This window comes from Diorhabda carinulata, chromosome 7, assembly GCF_026250575.1.
Source record: "Diorhabda carinulata isolate Delta chromosome 7, icDioCari1.1, whole genome shotgun sequence".
Taxonomy (NCBI): Eukaryota; Metazoa; Arthropoda; class Insecta; order Coleoptera; family Chrysomelidae; genus Diorhabda; species Diorhabda carinulata.
In genome coordinates, this window is record NC_079466.1 from 12,547,001 (window position 1) to 12,563,646 (window position 16,646).

The 16,646-nt window shown below is 28.6% G+C and overlaps 2 protein-coding genes across 6 annotated transcripts; one reads left to right on the plus strand and one right to left on the minus strand.

Moving 5' to 3' along the window:
• Positions 1–224: 224 nt before the first annotated feature.
• Positions 225–3,016, minus strand: LOC130896448 (zinc finger CCHC domain-containing protein 24-like). Its single transcript, XM_057804583.1, has 5 exons — positions 2,746–3,016; positions 2,339–2,506; positions 1,257–1,484; positions 611–775; positions 225–548 (listed from the first exon to the last, which is right to left on the minus strand). The coding sequence occupies exons 2-5, from the start codon at positions 2,492–2,494 to the stop codon at positions 435–437; spliced, it is 663 nt and encodes a 220-aa protein (XP_057660566.1). The 5' UTR covers positions 2,495–2,506; positions 2,746–3,016; the 3' UTR covers positions 225–434.
• On the plus strand, positions 1,844–16,622 carry LOC130896447 (cyclin-dependent kinase-like 2). 5 transcript variants are annotated; one of them, XM_057804582.1, is made up of 10 exons: positions 1,844–2,139; positions 9,230–9,427; positions 9,485–9,679; positions 11,519–11,810; positions 11,864–12,247; positions 14,237–14,475; positions 14,535–14,726; positions 15,689–15,887; positions 16,094–16,170; positions 16,324–16,622. In XM_057804582.1, exons 2-10 carry the CDS (start codon positions 9,260–9,262, stop codon positions 16,369–16,371), a joined length of 1,794 nt encoding a protein of 597 aa, XP_057660565.1. In that variant the 5' UTR covers positions 1,844–2,139; positions 9,230–9,259; the 3' UTR covers positions 16,372–16,622. The 5 variants fall into 5 exon arrangements, with proteins under 5 accessions (XP_057660565.1, XP_057660564.1, XP_057660561.1 ...); XM_057804581.1 differs by lacking the exon at positions 1,844–2,139 and adding an exon at positions 4,272–4,382; XM_057804578.1 differs by lacking the exon at positions 1,844–2,139 and adding an exon at positions 4,272–4,382 and having other exon boundaries at positions 16,421–16,607.
• The last annotated feature ends 24 nt before the right edge of the window (positions 16,623–16,646 follow it).

Here is a 16,646-nt window from a genome sequence, read left to right on the forward strand (position 1 = left end):
CTTTGTCATAGATGAATTTGGGTTAATAATTGAATTAATATCGTCAATTCTTGTTTGTTTTTGTCATCAATGAACTAAATATAATACACAATTTTGACGTATATTGATCTGTGCTCTACTTAAGCATCATTTCCGGTTCGATCCGCCATGTTTTGTAATTATCTGGTAATTATCAATTATCGGGATTTTTTAAGGTTAAAAGGAAAATAGAAAATAAAATGAAATCGTGGGAAAATAAATATATTAATATTTATCTCATAACATTTTACGTAAAATGGTAACATACATTAAAATACATATTCATAAAATTCGATTTCTTCTCTTTTAAGTACTCGTAAATAAAAAAAAATAAAAAGTATAAATAAAAAAAATTGAAAATAACAAAATATAAAACATAATTTTAGTAAATGGAAATTAAAAAAGAATAAAAAAATTCATTGTAATCTTCTGCAATAATAGCCAAGCTCCTTGCATTTTTGACATAGATGCTGAGGATGAACTTTCGATTGATCCGAAACGTCCAAACCGTCCGGTTTTTCTAAGGGCCTCTAACATACGAAAATAACATAAATTATTTTTTCCAAATTAAAATTCAATTATTATATATCACCTGTTTATGCGGAAAGACGTTAATATGACATTTAATACATTCTTGTCCCATATTTGCCCAAGAATTACCAGACATCCATTTTCTTTTACATTTCGGACATTTATATTCACCGAAACATCGTTTTCTTCCCTGATATGGAGTTTTACCTTCCCCCTTAGGACGCGCCTGTATAAAAATATTTAACTTTCAACTTCTCAAGTATATTCGTACTAATTTTTTAATTTTAAACACCTTCGTCAAATAGTAAATTTCGTTTTCTCTCTGTATATGTCATCACGATCGACCATTTTTTCGACAACCGATTGTACTAATTTTTTATTTCACTCGAACTTTTTACGAACTCATCGTAAATTTCTCGACGGAACAATATCAGCATCATTTTAAATAAGATTAAAAACACAAACATCTTTATCAAGTGTATCAATGTTAAAAAATGCTGAACCTTCACAAGCCATCGATATACAATCTCACGTAAACGAAAAATAAATTCGATATTTTCCTTTAACGAATAACACACTTCAATATATGAAGGTTAAACTTATATAAACAAAATTTTAAATACTTCTCAAAATTCAAAAACAATCATCAATTTTTTTTTTTTCAAATTTCGTTAAATTCATTTAAATATTATAGTACACTAACTTACCTGCGGACAATCTTTGATATAATGACCTTTCTGGAAACACAAGTGACATAAATACGACGATGGTGGTCTTCTGATTGGTCTTCTGTCCAAAGATAAATCGGCAAATTGATCTGTTATGTCGGTTAATTGGTCACAAATACTTTGGTTAGAATAAGGAGGACTATAAACATTTATTGAATACTGTTGATTTGTTGAATATGTACTCCAAGCTGGACTCAAAAGTTTCGTCTATAAAATATATCAAATCATATTAGCAATTTTCGAAAACTATGATAGGGATTATGATTTCGGAAATTAATCGGATCGTAATCATATTTTATGATCATTCACTCTAATAGCAGATGGGTGAAACCGATCAGTCCACGGGTTGTTTTATTTGTCTATGGTTTTTTTACTAAATAATTATTTCTTCCCTTCAAATGACTGTCTACTATTTGTTATGAACATAATTGATAGTTAATGAGGTTTTTGACATCAAAAATTAGGAAACCGTTAGGAAACTGTGTTTTGAGTTAAGATCCACAATCAGATGAAAAGTGATCGGGGTTATAATTTCCGAAAAGTCGTACTGTCAATTGCATTGCCGCGTTTTAGTCGATGAAGAAGAAATCGTGTCGCGCAACTGACATTGTAGGATTAGTTATAATAAAGTTTATTATTTTTTATCGATATTTGAACGAAATAATTTAAAAAATTACGTTAAAAACAATAAATAATACATTTAATTGTTGTTTCTATGTTTTATAGTTAGTGAATATTAAATAATATAACCGTATAAATCTAAAAAGATCTACAAAAATGTGTATAGTATTATTTTGTTAAACAAATTATTTACGAGAATTTAAAAACAAGTGAAGTGAGTTTGTCTAATATTTTCGTTATGGTAAGTCACGTTTATTGCGTTTATTATAATATAAATATATACAGTGTGTCATTTGATAATGATTAGATATCAGAAATAAAAATAAAAGATCATCGACTATATGGAACTCAAAATAAATCGAAGTACAGAGACGGAATCAGTTTGATTCACGAACTATTTTCTTAATTTTCATCGATTGTTTGTTGATTTGAATACTTACTTGAAATTGGTCGTTGGTTTGATAATGATACCAATTAGTTGTTGGGAACGTTGTAAATAACGAATTTATATTTCCTGAGCAATCTTGTGTTCTGTTGATGGTCAACGGGGATAAAATACCGTTAGTTTGCGATAATAACGTCGCTGTCGGTGACATTTGGAATAATTACTGAAAAAAAATTAAAAATAACGCATTTTTCCGTAATAACAACCCCGTATGTGGGTCAAACGCACTAATTAAGAACATTTTCGTAAACCTATTTTTAAAAATAATTATAATAGGATTTTAGTACAAATCGCTCCAGATAACCCATATTTTAGTTATTTCCGGTAAAATAAACAAAAATAAGAACTACCACGTGTATTAAATATTAGAGAATAAAAAAATGATAAAAGTACAGCTCTTACCTTGGTATATGAAGCACGAAAGCGGAATTATTTTAAGATACGAAATATAATAAAAAAGTTTATGATTTCTTGCCAGAAAATCCCGACGTCGTCCATAAATATAAAAAAATCGTCCTATCGCGCATGAGTTATTATAAACAATAATAACAATAATGATTGTTATGATTCACATTTTGTTAAATTGGACCACATATGTTTTAATCGAGGGTGCTCGTATTATGCATTTGTTAATTTGTTCTGTCTCTGGATTCTGGATGGCTGTGATGTACGTATACGTCACATTAAATTGGAGGTAGTGGGGATGCTTAGCTCAGCTTAGAAGAACTTAAAATAAATCGAAGTACAGAGACGGAATCAGTTCGATTTACGGACTATTTTATAAATTTTTATTATTCGTTTTTTATTTCTATTTTTTTTGTTTTCATTGACATTTTTAGTAAAAAACGATCAATCTTGTCACTTTTGTAATTGAAGGAATTGTACCTAAATTTGTAATATTTCAGGACAAAACAACCAAAAAAATTTTTTTTGTAGAAAATTTATTCAATCTGTTTTTAACAGTGGGGACGTTTTCCATTTTCACTAAATTCACTAAACTATTCACAATTCACTAAATTATTCACCAAGACTTATTATTAAACATTTATCTAATTCTAAACGTATTAATTTATTTAAACACAGTTTACTTGCATAAACCGATGTGGGGGGGAGACTTTAGATGATTTACTGACTATTCGTTGATAAACAAGCTCATATTTATACACAAATGAATTCTGGCTAATTCGGTTTTTAGAATATAAACAAACAAAAAGACTTTTTATAAAAATTGATTCTGTATAAACGAGCATGATATACTGTAAATAGGTTATAAAAAAAAACTGAAGAAATTTTCGTTTTATACTGTGCTCGGAAATTTGTATAAGGCGCGCCCACCAAACTTGAAAATCTATTAACATAATCGAACGGGACCGGCTTCGTAGTCTATGTCGTGGACGAGTTCGTAACAATATTTAGTAGAATCATTATAATTATGAAGGTGGCCGAAGAACATACTTTGGTGGAAATTTTTAAAAAATTGGGGGGTTCGTTTTTCCGAAATTACTTTCTTGTTTTTTTCTTTTATTATTAATTTTTGAATTACACTAAAAACATTCGTAGAATTTTCTATTTACTTTTTTCCATATTCAAATAATTAGTCGTTAATTAAAATAAGTTTAAAAATAATAAAATTATTATTTCTATTACTATAATCACTGATATTTGATTTTTTTATCACTATCTAGAATACAAAACAATAAATAAAATAAATATCTTAGGCTTGATATAAACATCATAAAAAAAATATTTTTAAATACTAGCGAATTGGGCGAGACCGATACTGTCTATAAGTAACAGTGCGATGCTCCGATGCGCGTTTTCGGTGTTACTTCAAAACCCTACGTTTGTATTATACACGGGATTACGTCGTTTCATGTAAATACTTCCTGTAACGTCTAAAAAAAATATCAAAAAAACCTTCCTGTCAAATCGACAACTAACTATAATAAATACCAATTAATCATAAGTAAATGTCAGTGTGAATTTGACTAGAAATTTTCTTCGATGATTTTCGGACTACTTTTAACTCAGATTTAATTGTGAGTACTTGTTATTTAAATAATTTAATTTACACGTCCCCAGATCGATGATTTTTTTCCGTGTTTTTAAAAACATCGATTCTATTTATATTATATATGTTTCACATAACGAGGAATTGTAAATCGGAGTATACAGATCGATAAAAAAAAAGTTAATTCTTATGAATCGGATATTATTTCAAATTCGTTTTAATTAATTCTTTGGATACATAACCTCTAAAAGATACACAGCGTTCGAACGTTCCAATTTAAATCAATTATCTTAATTAGATAAATTGAATCGACGATTCCAATAAAGAAATAATATACGAGGACAAATCAAATAGCGCTCGTACGACAACACGTTCTGAATACGTTCACCATTAAAAATACCAATCTTTGAAATGTCAATGTCAGATTTGACATAATTAAATCAGCGTTGCCATATCTGTAACTTCAGTAGCGACTCTCTTATTTAGCGTTGTTTAGCGATTATTTGTGAAAATAATGAAAAAAAATTTAAATTACAAATATTATTTATAGTAACCCTCGTATACTAGCGTTATTACCTAACCTGATAACATTTTTTAACCAACCACGTTGCGTGATAGGTGAAATGCATGGGCGTTGCTTGTCGTATTTTTTCCTTTAAATCAATATATACACAACAACGTACAATCGATATATGAGGGTAGACAAATAAGTTCGACCTAAGGGGAATCGATATACGAGGGTAGACAACTAAGTTCGATCTAAGTATGGAATTGGTGTACCAGGGTAGATAACTACGTTCAACTTAAATGGAATCGATGTACGAGGGTAGATAATTAAGTTAGACCTAAGTGTGGAATCGATGTACGAGGGTAGACAACTAAGTTCGATCTAAGTATGGAATTGGTGTACCAGGGTAGACAACTACGTTCAACTTAAATGGAATCGATGTACGAGGGTAGATAAGTAAGTTCGACCTAAGTGTGGAATTGATGTACGAGGGTAGATAATTAAGTTCGACCTAAGGGGAATCGGTGTACGAGGGTAGACAACTATGTTAGACCTAAAGGAATCGATGTACGAGGGTAGACAACACGTTCGCTAGTCCGGAATTCGCTTTCAAAGCCTTTTATACACGAATATGGTTCACGGGAATTGAATATCCCTCGTATATGTCTCTGTCCGACTATTTTTCTCGACAAACTTGAAAGTTAATACATTAAACAGTTGAGATACGAACGTTTCGATCCTAAAGATGCATCGGACGGTCTAAAAAGAAAAGTTTATGGAAATAAGAAGAAAATTTATTAAAAAATAATCACTAATTTTGAGCTGAGAAATCATACATCGTACTACGTACGAATAATCCAGATTTAATCGTAGCCGATGTAGTTAATTGAGTTTTTCCACTCCCCCAACGTCTTTGCTTGGAACGCACCTGTGGAAACCGGTAGAGTTCGATCACAACGAAAATTAGTCGTGGAAGGGGGTTTAGAACGATCTAATCGAGAAAAAATATAACGTCACAGTGCTAGTTTGGTCTGATAAGTCGAATTGTTTAGAGTTTCGCGAGAATTTTCGAAATTTATTGATAATCGGTTTACGTGACGTGTATATCGTTGAAATGCATTTCGTATAATCATCGTTTATATATAAATAAATGATTATTGATTGCTTTTATTTATAAATATGAAGGTGAGTATGTTTATCGAACATTTTTCTGCATATAATACACCGAGACTCATCATAAACACTGTCACTTACTTTATTTAATCAAATTCCTCGGTTAATTTTCTATTTCGTTCTGTTTATTTTGACAAAAACTCCGGTAAGCGAACTCGTTTATATATCCAAACGAATTTCTCAAAAATTATAGAAAATAAATAAACAAATCGCCTGTTATGTTAAAAGCAAACATCATACGAATTCCGCGGTCTTTTAGAATTCCCTTAAAACCTGATAGGACCGGCTCCAGGAGCCATATCGCGGACTTCGTTCGTTATTCTATTGAAAATATTTGATTCGTTTTCGATAAGTTTTTTTTTATTTAGTTACGTTGGAATTTCTTGATCCGAAGTGACATTTTTTCAAATGAAACACCCTGTATTTTATTCCATATTTGGAATCAGCTTGCCTTCCTAATCACAATAATGTAGGGTTGTGATGTATTCTACGGGGTATTTGAAAAGTTATAACGAATTTTTCGTAAAAATCTTGAAAATTTCAACACCCTGTATATCGTAAGACAAACACAAAAATAAAAATCTATTGAATCCGTGGCATTCGATTATTAGTAAAAATTCTGTAAAAATTATTTATTTCGTTTATATTTAATGAATGTGATACAGAGTGAATCTAAATACTAATACATTGTTTTCTCGGTTTTTTCAAATGAAACACCCTGTATTTTATTGCATATTTGGAATCAGCTTACCTTCCTAATTACAATAATATAGGGTTGTGATGTATTCTACGGGGTATTTAAAAAGTTATAAGTTTATATTCATTGCATGTGATACAGGGTGAATCAAAACAGTAATACATTATTTTTTCGTTTCTTTTTCGAACGAATCACCCTATAAAAACTTTACTACTATTTTTATTGTAGGATATACTAGATATTTATGCGGGTACGATAACCTCGAAAAATCTAGATCATAACATAAAGAATACCTCAAGCAAAAAAGTTTCATTGTTAATTTATACAGGGCGTCCATATCAAATGAAATATTTCCGTTTCGGTGGACATCAAATCGCCGTTCATTTCGAATAATATAAAATACATTATTTTTTCAAAATCTTCATTTTTCTTTTGTGATAATAATTGGGGTAGATGCAATCTCTATTGAATTTCCATATTTTCCAGAAAAATAGATTTACTAAGGGTGTATGGTGGTTTTTCCGGGTTCAAAGACCGCTTTAAGTACGTTCAATATCGGACTGACCATTCGATATGGCCGTTTATGTCACGAAAGACACGCAATTCGGTTTTTATACAGGGAAAATTGAAATTTTCTTATATAAGATACGTGAATTATGAACAGCGTTTGCTTTAATTTCTTGTATCTCACGAAATATCGGTCGTGGAAGTTCGAGCTGATTACCACTTTATTTGACAAGAATTATTTAATTAATCTAAATATTTTCACTTTGCTCTAATTAGTATTTATTCAAATATTGAGCCTCCAAGTTAAAATTCATTTTTTAGAATCGATTTAATTTTCCACCCTATATTTAAAAAACGTGAGGTTTTAGAAAACTCTTGTTTTTTCAAAAGCAAGTATTGATATGTCTTGAATATTGTCCTACAATATAAATTTGAAATATTTATTATTTTCAGATGTATAATATTTTTTATAAATATCTTTGTAAGACACGTGAATTTTGAACAGCGTTTACTTTAATTTCTTGTATCTCACGAAATATCAGTCGTGGAAGTTAGTGCTGACTACCATTTTATTTAAAAATAATTATTTAATGAATCTCGATATTTTTACTTTGCTCTAATTACTATTTACTCAAATATTGAGAGACCAATTATTTTTCCTCCCTGTATTTAAAAAACCTGATGATTTAAAAAACTTTTATTTTTTCTACGTAAACATTGATATTTAAAAAATATTTTTCCAAAATATGAAACCAAAATTTTCAATATATCGGTAGATACGATTTTTTTGTTCCTCATAGAAACATTTGGATTAAACATTTATCAAAATAAATTTTTATTTTTTACTTTCCTATTTTTCAAATAAAATAGTAAATTACCGTAATAAAATGTCGAACTAGTGTATATATCAAATTAGTATGAGTCATTATCTATATGTATAATGTGATGTCACCGCTTGTCTCGTCTTCGTTTCAAAACAACAAATATAATCGATATCACGAAATTTACTCGATTCAAATCTAACGTATTTAATGTGATTTATTATCTAGATAAAATCGACGTAATTTTTTTTCGAGAAAAAACATTCTACAAGGTATTTCAGTAAATTGGAATCGTTATAATTCCATCATTAGGAAATCGAAATTTCTTGTTACCCCTGTAGTATTTTGATGTATAATCAAAAATCAGATTTTGATATAGTTAGTTTACCGTTGTTTAAAATGATTGAAGTATCGAAAAAAAAAAGTTATTATGGTACGGGGAGAGTAGAAACTTTGTTTATAATTCAAAATCTTCAGTTCACCCTGTAACATTTTTAGACATTCGATATACAATCAAAAATTTGATAGAGACATTCTAATAATGTCTACCATTGTTTAAAATGATGGAAGTATCGAAAAAAAAAGCGTTATTATGATACAGGGAGAGTAAAAAATTTGTTTATAATTCAAAATCTTCAGTTTCACCCTGTAACATTTTTTAGACATTCGATATACATTCAAAAATTTTATAGAGACATTCTAATAATGTCTACCATTGTTTAAAATGATCGAACTATCGAAAAAAAGCGTTATTATGATACAGGGATGATAGAAAATTTGTCTATAATTCAATATCTTCAGTTTGACCCTGTAACATTTTTCAGACATTCGATATACAATCAAAAATTTTATAGAGACATTCTAATAATGTCTACCATTGTTTAAAATGATCGAAGTATCGAAAAAAAGCGTTATTATGATACAGGGATAGTAGAAAATTTGTTTATAATACAAAATCTTCAGTTTCACCCTGTAACATTTTTTAGACATTAGTCTACAGTTGTTTAAAATGGTTGAAGTATCGAAAAAAAATATACTTTGATACAGGGAAGGTAAAAACTTTGTTCATATTTCTAAATTTCGTGTTTTACCCTGTAGCATTTTATAGACAATCGATATTTCAATTCTGGTTAACTAGAAAATTTTTTTACAATTCCAAATCTTTCCAGATCATGTATGGCAGTCGAGAAAAATAGAAAATGGATAAATACGAGCAAATATCAATAGTTGGGGAGGGATCTTACGGATTAGTAATGAAGTGCAAACATAAAGAAACTGATCAAATTGTAGCAATTAAAAAATTTCTCGAGACTGAAGAGGACGCTACTATAAGAAAGATGGCGCTGAGAGAGATACGTATGCTCAAAGTAAACAATCACAGAATCACGTGATTGATTTATTATTAATAAATTCAATTTTTATAGAGGCTCAAACACGAAAATTTAGTGACGATGATCGAAGTTTTTAGACACAAAAAACGATTTTATTTAGTTTTTGAATATTTGCATGGGACCGTTTTGGACGAATTGGATAAAATGCCAGGCGGTTTGGGAGAAGAAAGGTGTAGGGAGAGGGTATTTCAAGTCACGAGGGGTATCGGTTATTGTCACAGCAATCATGTAAGTGTTGAATATTAGACGTGGCAACGTCGCCATAATTCGTAGTCCGGGAAATAAGATCGATAAATTAATTTATGGCATTCGAAATTTGATAATTTCATGCTGATTTCTTGTTAATTTTAGCGTAGAAAAAAACTATGAAAATCAAAATTATAGGAAAATTTATGAAACTAGATTTCCAAAAAAAATGTTTTTTCAACCCTTAATTTTTCTTAATAGTTACCATTTGAGTTTGAATCTTTATTTTACTTATACGTGGCAACGTCGCGATAATTTATAGTCCGGGAAATAAGATCGAAAAATGAATTTAAATCATTCGAAATCTGATATCTCTTTCATTTTTGCTCGTAGAAAAAAATTGATACGATCAAAATTGTAGGAAATGATATGGTGGAGCTAGATTACTAAACACGAAATTTCAAAGTACTTAATTTTTCGAATTTGATAAAATTTTTGAAAATTTATTTATTCAAGCGTTATATATCATGAGAATAGAGAAATCAAATCGATATTTAGGGAAAATGTTTCTTAAAAAGTTGTTTTTATCAAATTTTGAAAATTCAAAATCGCAACAGAGTAAATAGAATTTTTATATATTTTTTTCAATCCCCGTTTATTGTTATGATATTAACAATTTCGTAGTGGGATTTTATACAATTTACGTAGAATAAGTTGTACTTCGTTATACCATATAAACCGATTTTTTCAAAATTCTATTTACATATTTTTTTAACGATTAAACTAAAAAGAAATATTTTTTTTTGCTTTTTTTTCGATTTTTATTGTTAAAAAACTTCTATTTCAAATTATATACAAATATAAACCACATATTTTGAAAAAAAAATTATTACGATCGTTATAAACTTAATTGAAAATATTGTGCCACTGTCCCCTACCATGTCGCGTAATTATTTACCGTATTAAATTTTTCAAAATGTGTGGTTTTTAAAGGACTATTTGTATATAATTATAAACAGATGTTAAAATTAATTTTTTAACAATAAATATCGAAAAAAGCTTTTTTTACGATTAAACACAAAAAAATTTTCCATATTTATCGTTAAAAAATGATTTTTAACTTTTATTTCAAATTATATACAGATCTTTGAAAACCATGCAATTAAAAAAAAATCAATATGGTGAAAAATTACGCGATATGGTAGGGGACAGCGGGTGCAATATATTTTCAATTAAGTTTGTGACCATAATAGAAATTATTTTTCAAAATACTTATTTTATAAAGATCTATTTGTATATAATTCGAAATAAAGGTTGAAATTAATTTTTCAATTATTAATTTCCAAACAATTGAAAAAAAACTTTAACTTTGAGAGTTTAAAACAACACGTGAGAAAAATTTTGAAAATTTTATTGAAATATTATATTAAACTACATTTTTTTCTGTACCGATTACAGTGAACTCCATCTTGAAATTATCAATATTAATGGAATATATAGGGGCTGGAAAAAATATATGTAAATTAATTTTACGCTATCGCCATTTTAAATTCTCAAAATTTGAAAAAAGAAACTTTTTAATAAACATTCTCTCCATATTTTCCTAGAATATCAATTTGATTTTGTTATTTTTTCTATATTTAACTATTAATTGAAAAAATTTCGCAATTTGAATAAATTGAGGATTAAAATAAATTTTTTCGATAATCTAGTTTCATCGTGTGATAGTGTATTTAATTTCCTACAATTTTGATTTGGACAATTTTTTTGTACAATTGAAAATAAAAAAGATATCGTTAAAAGTCAACATGGATGACAAACGTCGGTTTTTTGTTTTTTATAAAGTATGATAAAAACTATAGAAAAAAAATGGAATTTCAGATAGTACATCGAGACGTTAAACCCGAAAACGTTCTAGTATCATCACTAGGAGTCGTAAAATTATGCGATTTCGGTTTCGCGAGGTTAATAACATCAACAGGCGAAGCGTGCACCGAATACGTTGCCACGCGATGGTACCGAGCCCCCGAACTATTAGTAGCGGAACCAAATTACGGTACCCCGATAGACATATGGTCGATAGGTTGTCTATTCGCCGAAATGATGACGGGGGATCCCCTATTCCCCGGAGACAGCGACATCGATCAATTTTATCTGATAATAAAGATGTTGGGTGAGGAAGGTCTCCGTATCGAATTGGTTCGCTTTCTATACGAAACGTTGTAGGTAAACCTTGTTATCGACACCAACAGCTTCTATCGAAAAATTCTCAACTCAGGACCTCGGTAAAGTTTCCCTCCGAAGAACCGCTCGGTCTGTACAAACATTTCGCGTCATGGCCCACGTTGTCCGTGGATTTTTTAGAGTGTTGCTTGAAGATGGATCCCCAGCAACGATATACCGCCGACGAATTGTTAAAACACAATTTTTTCATACACGATTCGTTTCCGCAAAAGTTTTTACCGGCTCTGAGGGATAAGGTCAACGTCGAATTGAATTGTCCGCTTTTGAGAAAATACAAGACTGAGATTTTGATGTCTACTGATAAGAGAGACGAGATGAGAAGGAAACCTACCAGGGATTCAAAATGGAGGATATCGTTAACGGAAGGTAAAATTAGCGGGCCACTCTATATATATTTGTTGGGGTTTTTATTATCCCCTAAAAGGTTTTTACCCTATTAAAATTTCGTTTTCTTTTCTCTTAAATTTCGAAGTTATAACAATTTTATTAAATATCTCGTAAAATATTGATTTTAGAAAAAAAAGTTTTTAACAAAAAATGAAGTTTGGAATAACATCTACAAAAAAAGTCATATACATTTTTTACGTAAATTTATTATTTTAGAGATTATGGGCCTAAATAACTCTGTCTCGTTTATTTTGATTTTTGATTCCTGTCGAGATATTCTATTAAATTTTATAACATCTAAAATAATAAATTTACGTAAAAAATGTGTATAACCCTTTTTGTAGATCTTATTATAAACTTTATTTTTTGTTGAAAACTTTTTTTTCTAAAATCAATATTTTACGAGATATTCAATAGAATATCTCAACAGGAATCAAAAATCAAAATAACAGAGACAGAGTTATTTAGGGCCATAACCTTTAAAATAATAAATTTACGTAAAAAATGTATATAACCCTTTTTGTAGACCTTATTATAAACTTCATTTTTTGTTAGAAACTTTTTTTCTAAAATCAATATTTTACGAGATATTCAATAGAATATCTCAACAGGAATCAAAAATCAAAATAACAGAGACAGAGTTATTTAGGGCCATAACCTTTAAAATAATAAATTTACGTAAAAAATGTATATAACCCTTTTTGTAGACCTTATTATAAACTTCATTTTTTGTTAGAAACATTTTCTCTAAAAAAAAATATTTTACGAGATATTCAATAGAATATCTCAACAGGAATCAAAAATCAAAATAACAGACAGAGTTATTTAGGGCCATAACCTCTAAAATAATAAATTTACGTAAAAATGTATATAACCCTTTTTGTAGACCTTATTATAAACTTCATTTTTTGTTAGAAACTTTTTTTTCTAAAATCAATATTTTACGAGATATTCAATAGAATATCTCAACAGGAATCAAAAATCAAAATAACAGAGACAGAGTTATTTAGGGCCATAACCTTTAAAATAATAAATTTACGTAAAAAATGTATATAACCCTTTTTGTAGACCTTATTATAAACTTCATTTTTTGTTAGAAACTTTTTCTCTAAAAAAAATATTTTACGAGATATTCAATAGAATATCTCAACAGGAATCAAAAATCAAAATAACAGAGACAGAGTTATTTAGGGCCATAACCTCTAAAATAATAAATTTACGTAAAAATGTATATAACCCTTTTTGTAGATCTTATAAACTTCATTTTTTGTTAAAATTTTTTTTTCTAAAATCAATATTTTACGAGATATCCAATAGAATATCTCGACAGGAATCAAAAATCAAAATAACAGACAGAGTTATTTAGGGCCATAACCTTTAAAATAATAAATTTACGTAAAAAATGTATATAAACCTTTTTGTAGATCTTATTATAAACTTCATTTTTTGTAAGAAACTTTTTTTTCTAAAATCAATATTTTACGAGATATTTAATAGAATATCTCGACAGGAATCAGAAATCAAAATAACAGAGACAGAGTTATTTAGGACCATAACCTCTAAAATAATAAATTTACGTAAAAAATGTATATAACCCTTTTTGTAGATCTTTTTATAAACTTTATTTTTTGTCAAAAACTTTTTTTTTCTAAAATCAATATTTTACGAGATATTTAATAAAATTGTTATAACTTCGAAATTGAATAGGAAAGAAAACGAAATTTTATTAGGGTAAAAACCTTTTAGGGGATAATAAAAACCACAACAAATATATCAAATTTTTCTCTCGATATTTATATATATCAAAAAAGTGTATTTTTTTCTCAAATGATCGAAAAAAAATTCAAATGATTATGGAAATAACTAATACGAACTATAAATTTCAAGTTCCATTTGTAACGTTCCGAAATAACTTTGCAATCTCTATTCTTATCAATTGAATTTTTGTTGACGTGATAAATTTCTTAGGTACAATGAAACGCAAACTGAGCGGTGGGGATGGTACCTTCAACGAAAATCCCAACGATAAAAACTTAATAACATTATCTAAAACTACCCAAAGACTGAACATATTGCAACACAGACCTGGTCAAACTTCGTATCTAACGAAAGATCGTTCTAATAAATTCAGTAACATTAATACGAATTCTCAAATACAGATGTTGGAAAAATCGTTGGAAAGTTTAGCTAAATTCAGTTCTAGACAAGTGAGTCATCGATTGAGTGGTCTATAAATACACCCGAACAACAAATTGTCATTTTATAGGATCAACAAAAGGAGGATATGGCGGAATCGCCGCAATTTCAACATTTAGATTTTGCGGATTACAACCGATCGCCTCAAGGTCATTCCGTACTTCATCCCACTATAAATAATATCAGTTTTAATAAAGATCCGCCTAAAAAATCTCCAAATGTCTTACAAAATATCAACAACCTCTATTCGAAACCCATGCAGGTTTGTTATTATTACCATTACACAAATAATAGTTAAGGCCATCTCTACTTTTCGACTATGAATTTCATAGTTATCGCTAGTAACTGTAAGCATAATAGAGATGGGAATTCACGTTTGGAAATAACTTTTTCGAGTTGATCAATTTTCAAAAAAATTATTGGTAAAATATATAAATTCACTTTTGTTTCTATAGAATATTTAAGAGAAATTTCCGATATTGCTAACTATCTATTTTATACTATCTAACTGATGTTGGATATACTATCGATTATTAATATGACTAATCATTAGCGCGATTTTTCACCTTTAATTTATTAAATACATTTTTAGTGTCAGTTTTTGATTATTGAATACAAAATTTAAAAAAAAATTTTTGAAATTAATTTAAAAATTGTTATTATTTTCCGTTTTTTAAGTTGATATATATATATATATATATATATATATATATATATATTAGTTACGCCATCTCTACATTTCAACTTCAAACTCTATAGTTACGGCGAGAAACTAACAATAGAGATGGGAATTCATGTTTGAAAATAACTATTTTCAGGTATCAAAGAAATTATCGAATGACGTTGAAAATACCATAAATTAGCAACAGCAGTAATTAATTTTATTTTTTTCCAGTATAAAATTTTGGAAATAAATGTTTCGTTTCCAATATTATTATCTTAGATAAAAAATTTCACCACAGGAATATCGGTTATTGTTATGACCAATAACATTTCTTATTTTCCAGTTTAAATGTATCAAATATATTTTCAGATCAAGTATTTGTTTGTTATTTTTAATATTTAAAAAAAAAATTATTTGAATAACTATAAAAGTTATTATTTCGTTATTGTAGTTATATTGAATGTGAGTTGTGCTATCTGTACAATTCGACTTTGATAGTTACGGAAGGAATTAACAATAATAAAGTTGGGAATCCACATTTGGAAATAACTATTTTTCAGGTTCCTTTATTAAGTAATCCTAGGACGCAATTTATGAAAAAATTGGAAAGGAATGCGGTAGTTGAGAATATTTTTTCTAGCGCGGGAGATTCACATGATTATACCCCTACTTGGTTCAATAGTTTCAATAATAATAATCTATTTAAAAAGCGGGAAATTAAGAAACAAGACGATTTTGTGTTGCCAAATTTACCGGGTGGTAAGTTAAATCTTTTATTCTTCTATTTATTTGTTATATTTATCTTTTTTATTATAAAAAATTCTGACTATTCTCAATTTTATTGATTTTTTCGCGAATTGACATTGAAATTTTTTCCTACGATCAAACGAACCTTTTAAAATTATTTATTTTAAAAAAATTACATTAAATTCAAAACCAATTGTACGTAAAACTTTCCTTTTCAGCTACAAATAGTTTATCGAGAACAAAAAAACGAACTTCCCCTGAAAAATCGATTCCTCTCTCGAATGACATAACGCCGGTAAGAAAAATATAGAATTGACATTTAACTAGTTCTGTGTTACATTCGCTCGCCGATTCGATCACTTGTCAATCAATCACGTTGACGTAAACTAATTAGGCGTTGCCAATTCGATAGCCATCTTTTTCTTGGTTCTTTTTTTTTCTGTTTCAGCGGATACATTCTTCTGCTTCGCTCAAATCGTCTTCTTCGAAAATTTAAATGGAGATTATCGATATGTACGTTTTAGTGTATATATATACTGTTTTAGGGTTACAGGACGAGGGTGAAAAGGAAACGAATCACCCTCGATATAAGTCTGCCTTATATGTACAAGGATCATGGGTAACAGGATTTATTTTCTTTGACAGCTAAAACGAAGTTTAATTTATTTTATATCGTTTTATTTATTTTACCGAATTCTTTTATATTATTAGTGATAAATATATTATATATTTTTTATGAGTAAAAAATTGGCTTTATTTATGAAATCCTTA

Excerpts from the sequence above, each read along its gene's own strand:
- LOC130896447 (XM_057804578.1), top strand. The coding sequence starts at position 9,260 with ATGGATAAATACGAGCAAATATCAATAGTTGGGGAGGGATCTTACGGA. Across the intron at positions 11,811-11,863 it reads TCTGATAATAAAGATGTTGG|GTAAACCTTGTTATCGACAC; the intron begins GTGAGGAAGGTC and ends GAAACGTTGTAG. Across the intron at positions 12,248-14,236 it reads GAGGATATCGTTAACGGAAG|GTACAATGAAACGCAAACTG; the intron begins GTAAAATTAGCG and ends TAAATTTCTTAG.
- LOC130896448 (XM_057804583.1), bottom strand. The coding sequence starts at position 2,494 with ATGTCACCGACAGCGACGTTATTATCGCAAACTAACGGTATTTTATCC. Across the intron at positions 776-1,256 it reads ATATCAAAGATTGTCCGCAG|GCGCGTCCTAAGGGGGAAGG; the intron begins GTAAGTTAGTGT and ends ATTTTTATACAG. Across the intron at positions 549-610 it reads ACGTCTTTCCGCATAAACAG|AGGCCCTTAGAAAAACCGGA; the intron begins GTGATATATAAT and ends TTCGTATGTTAG.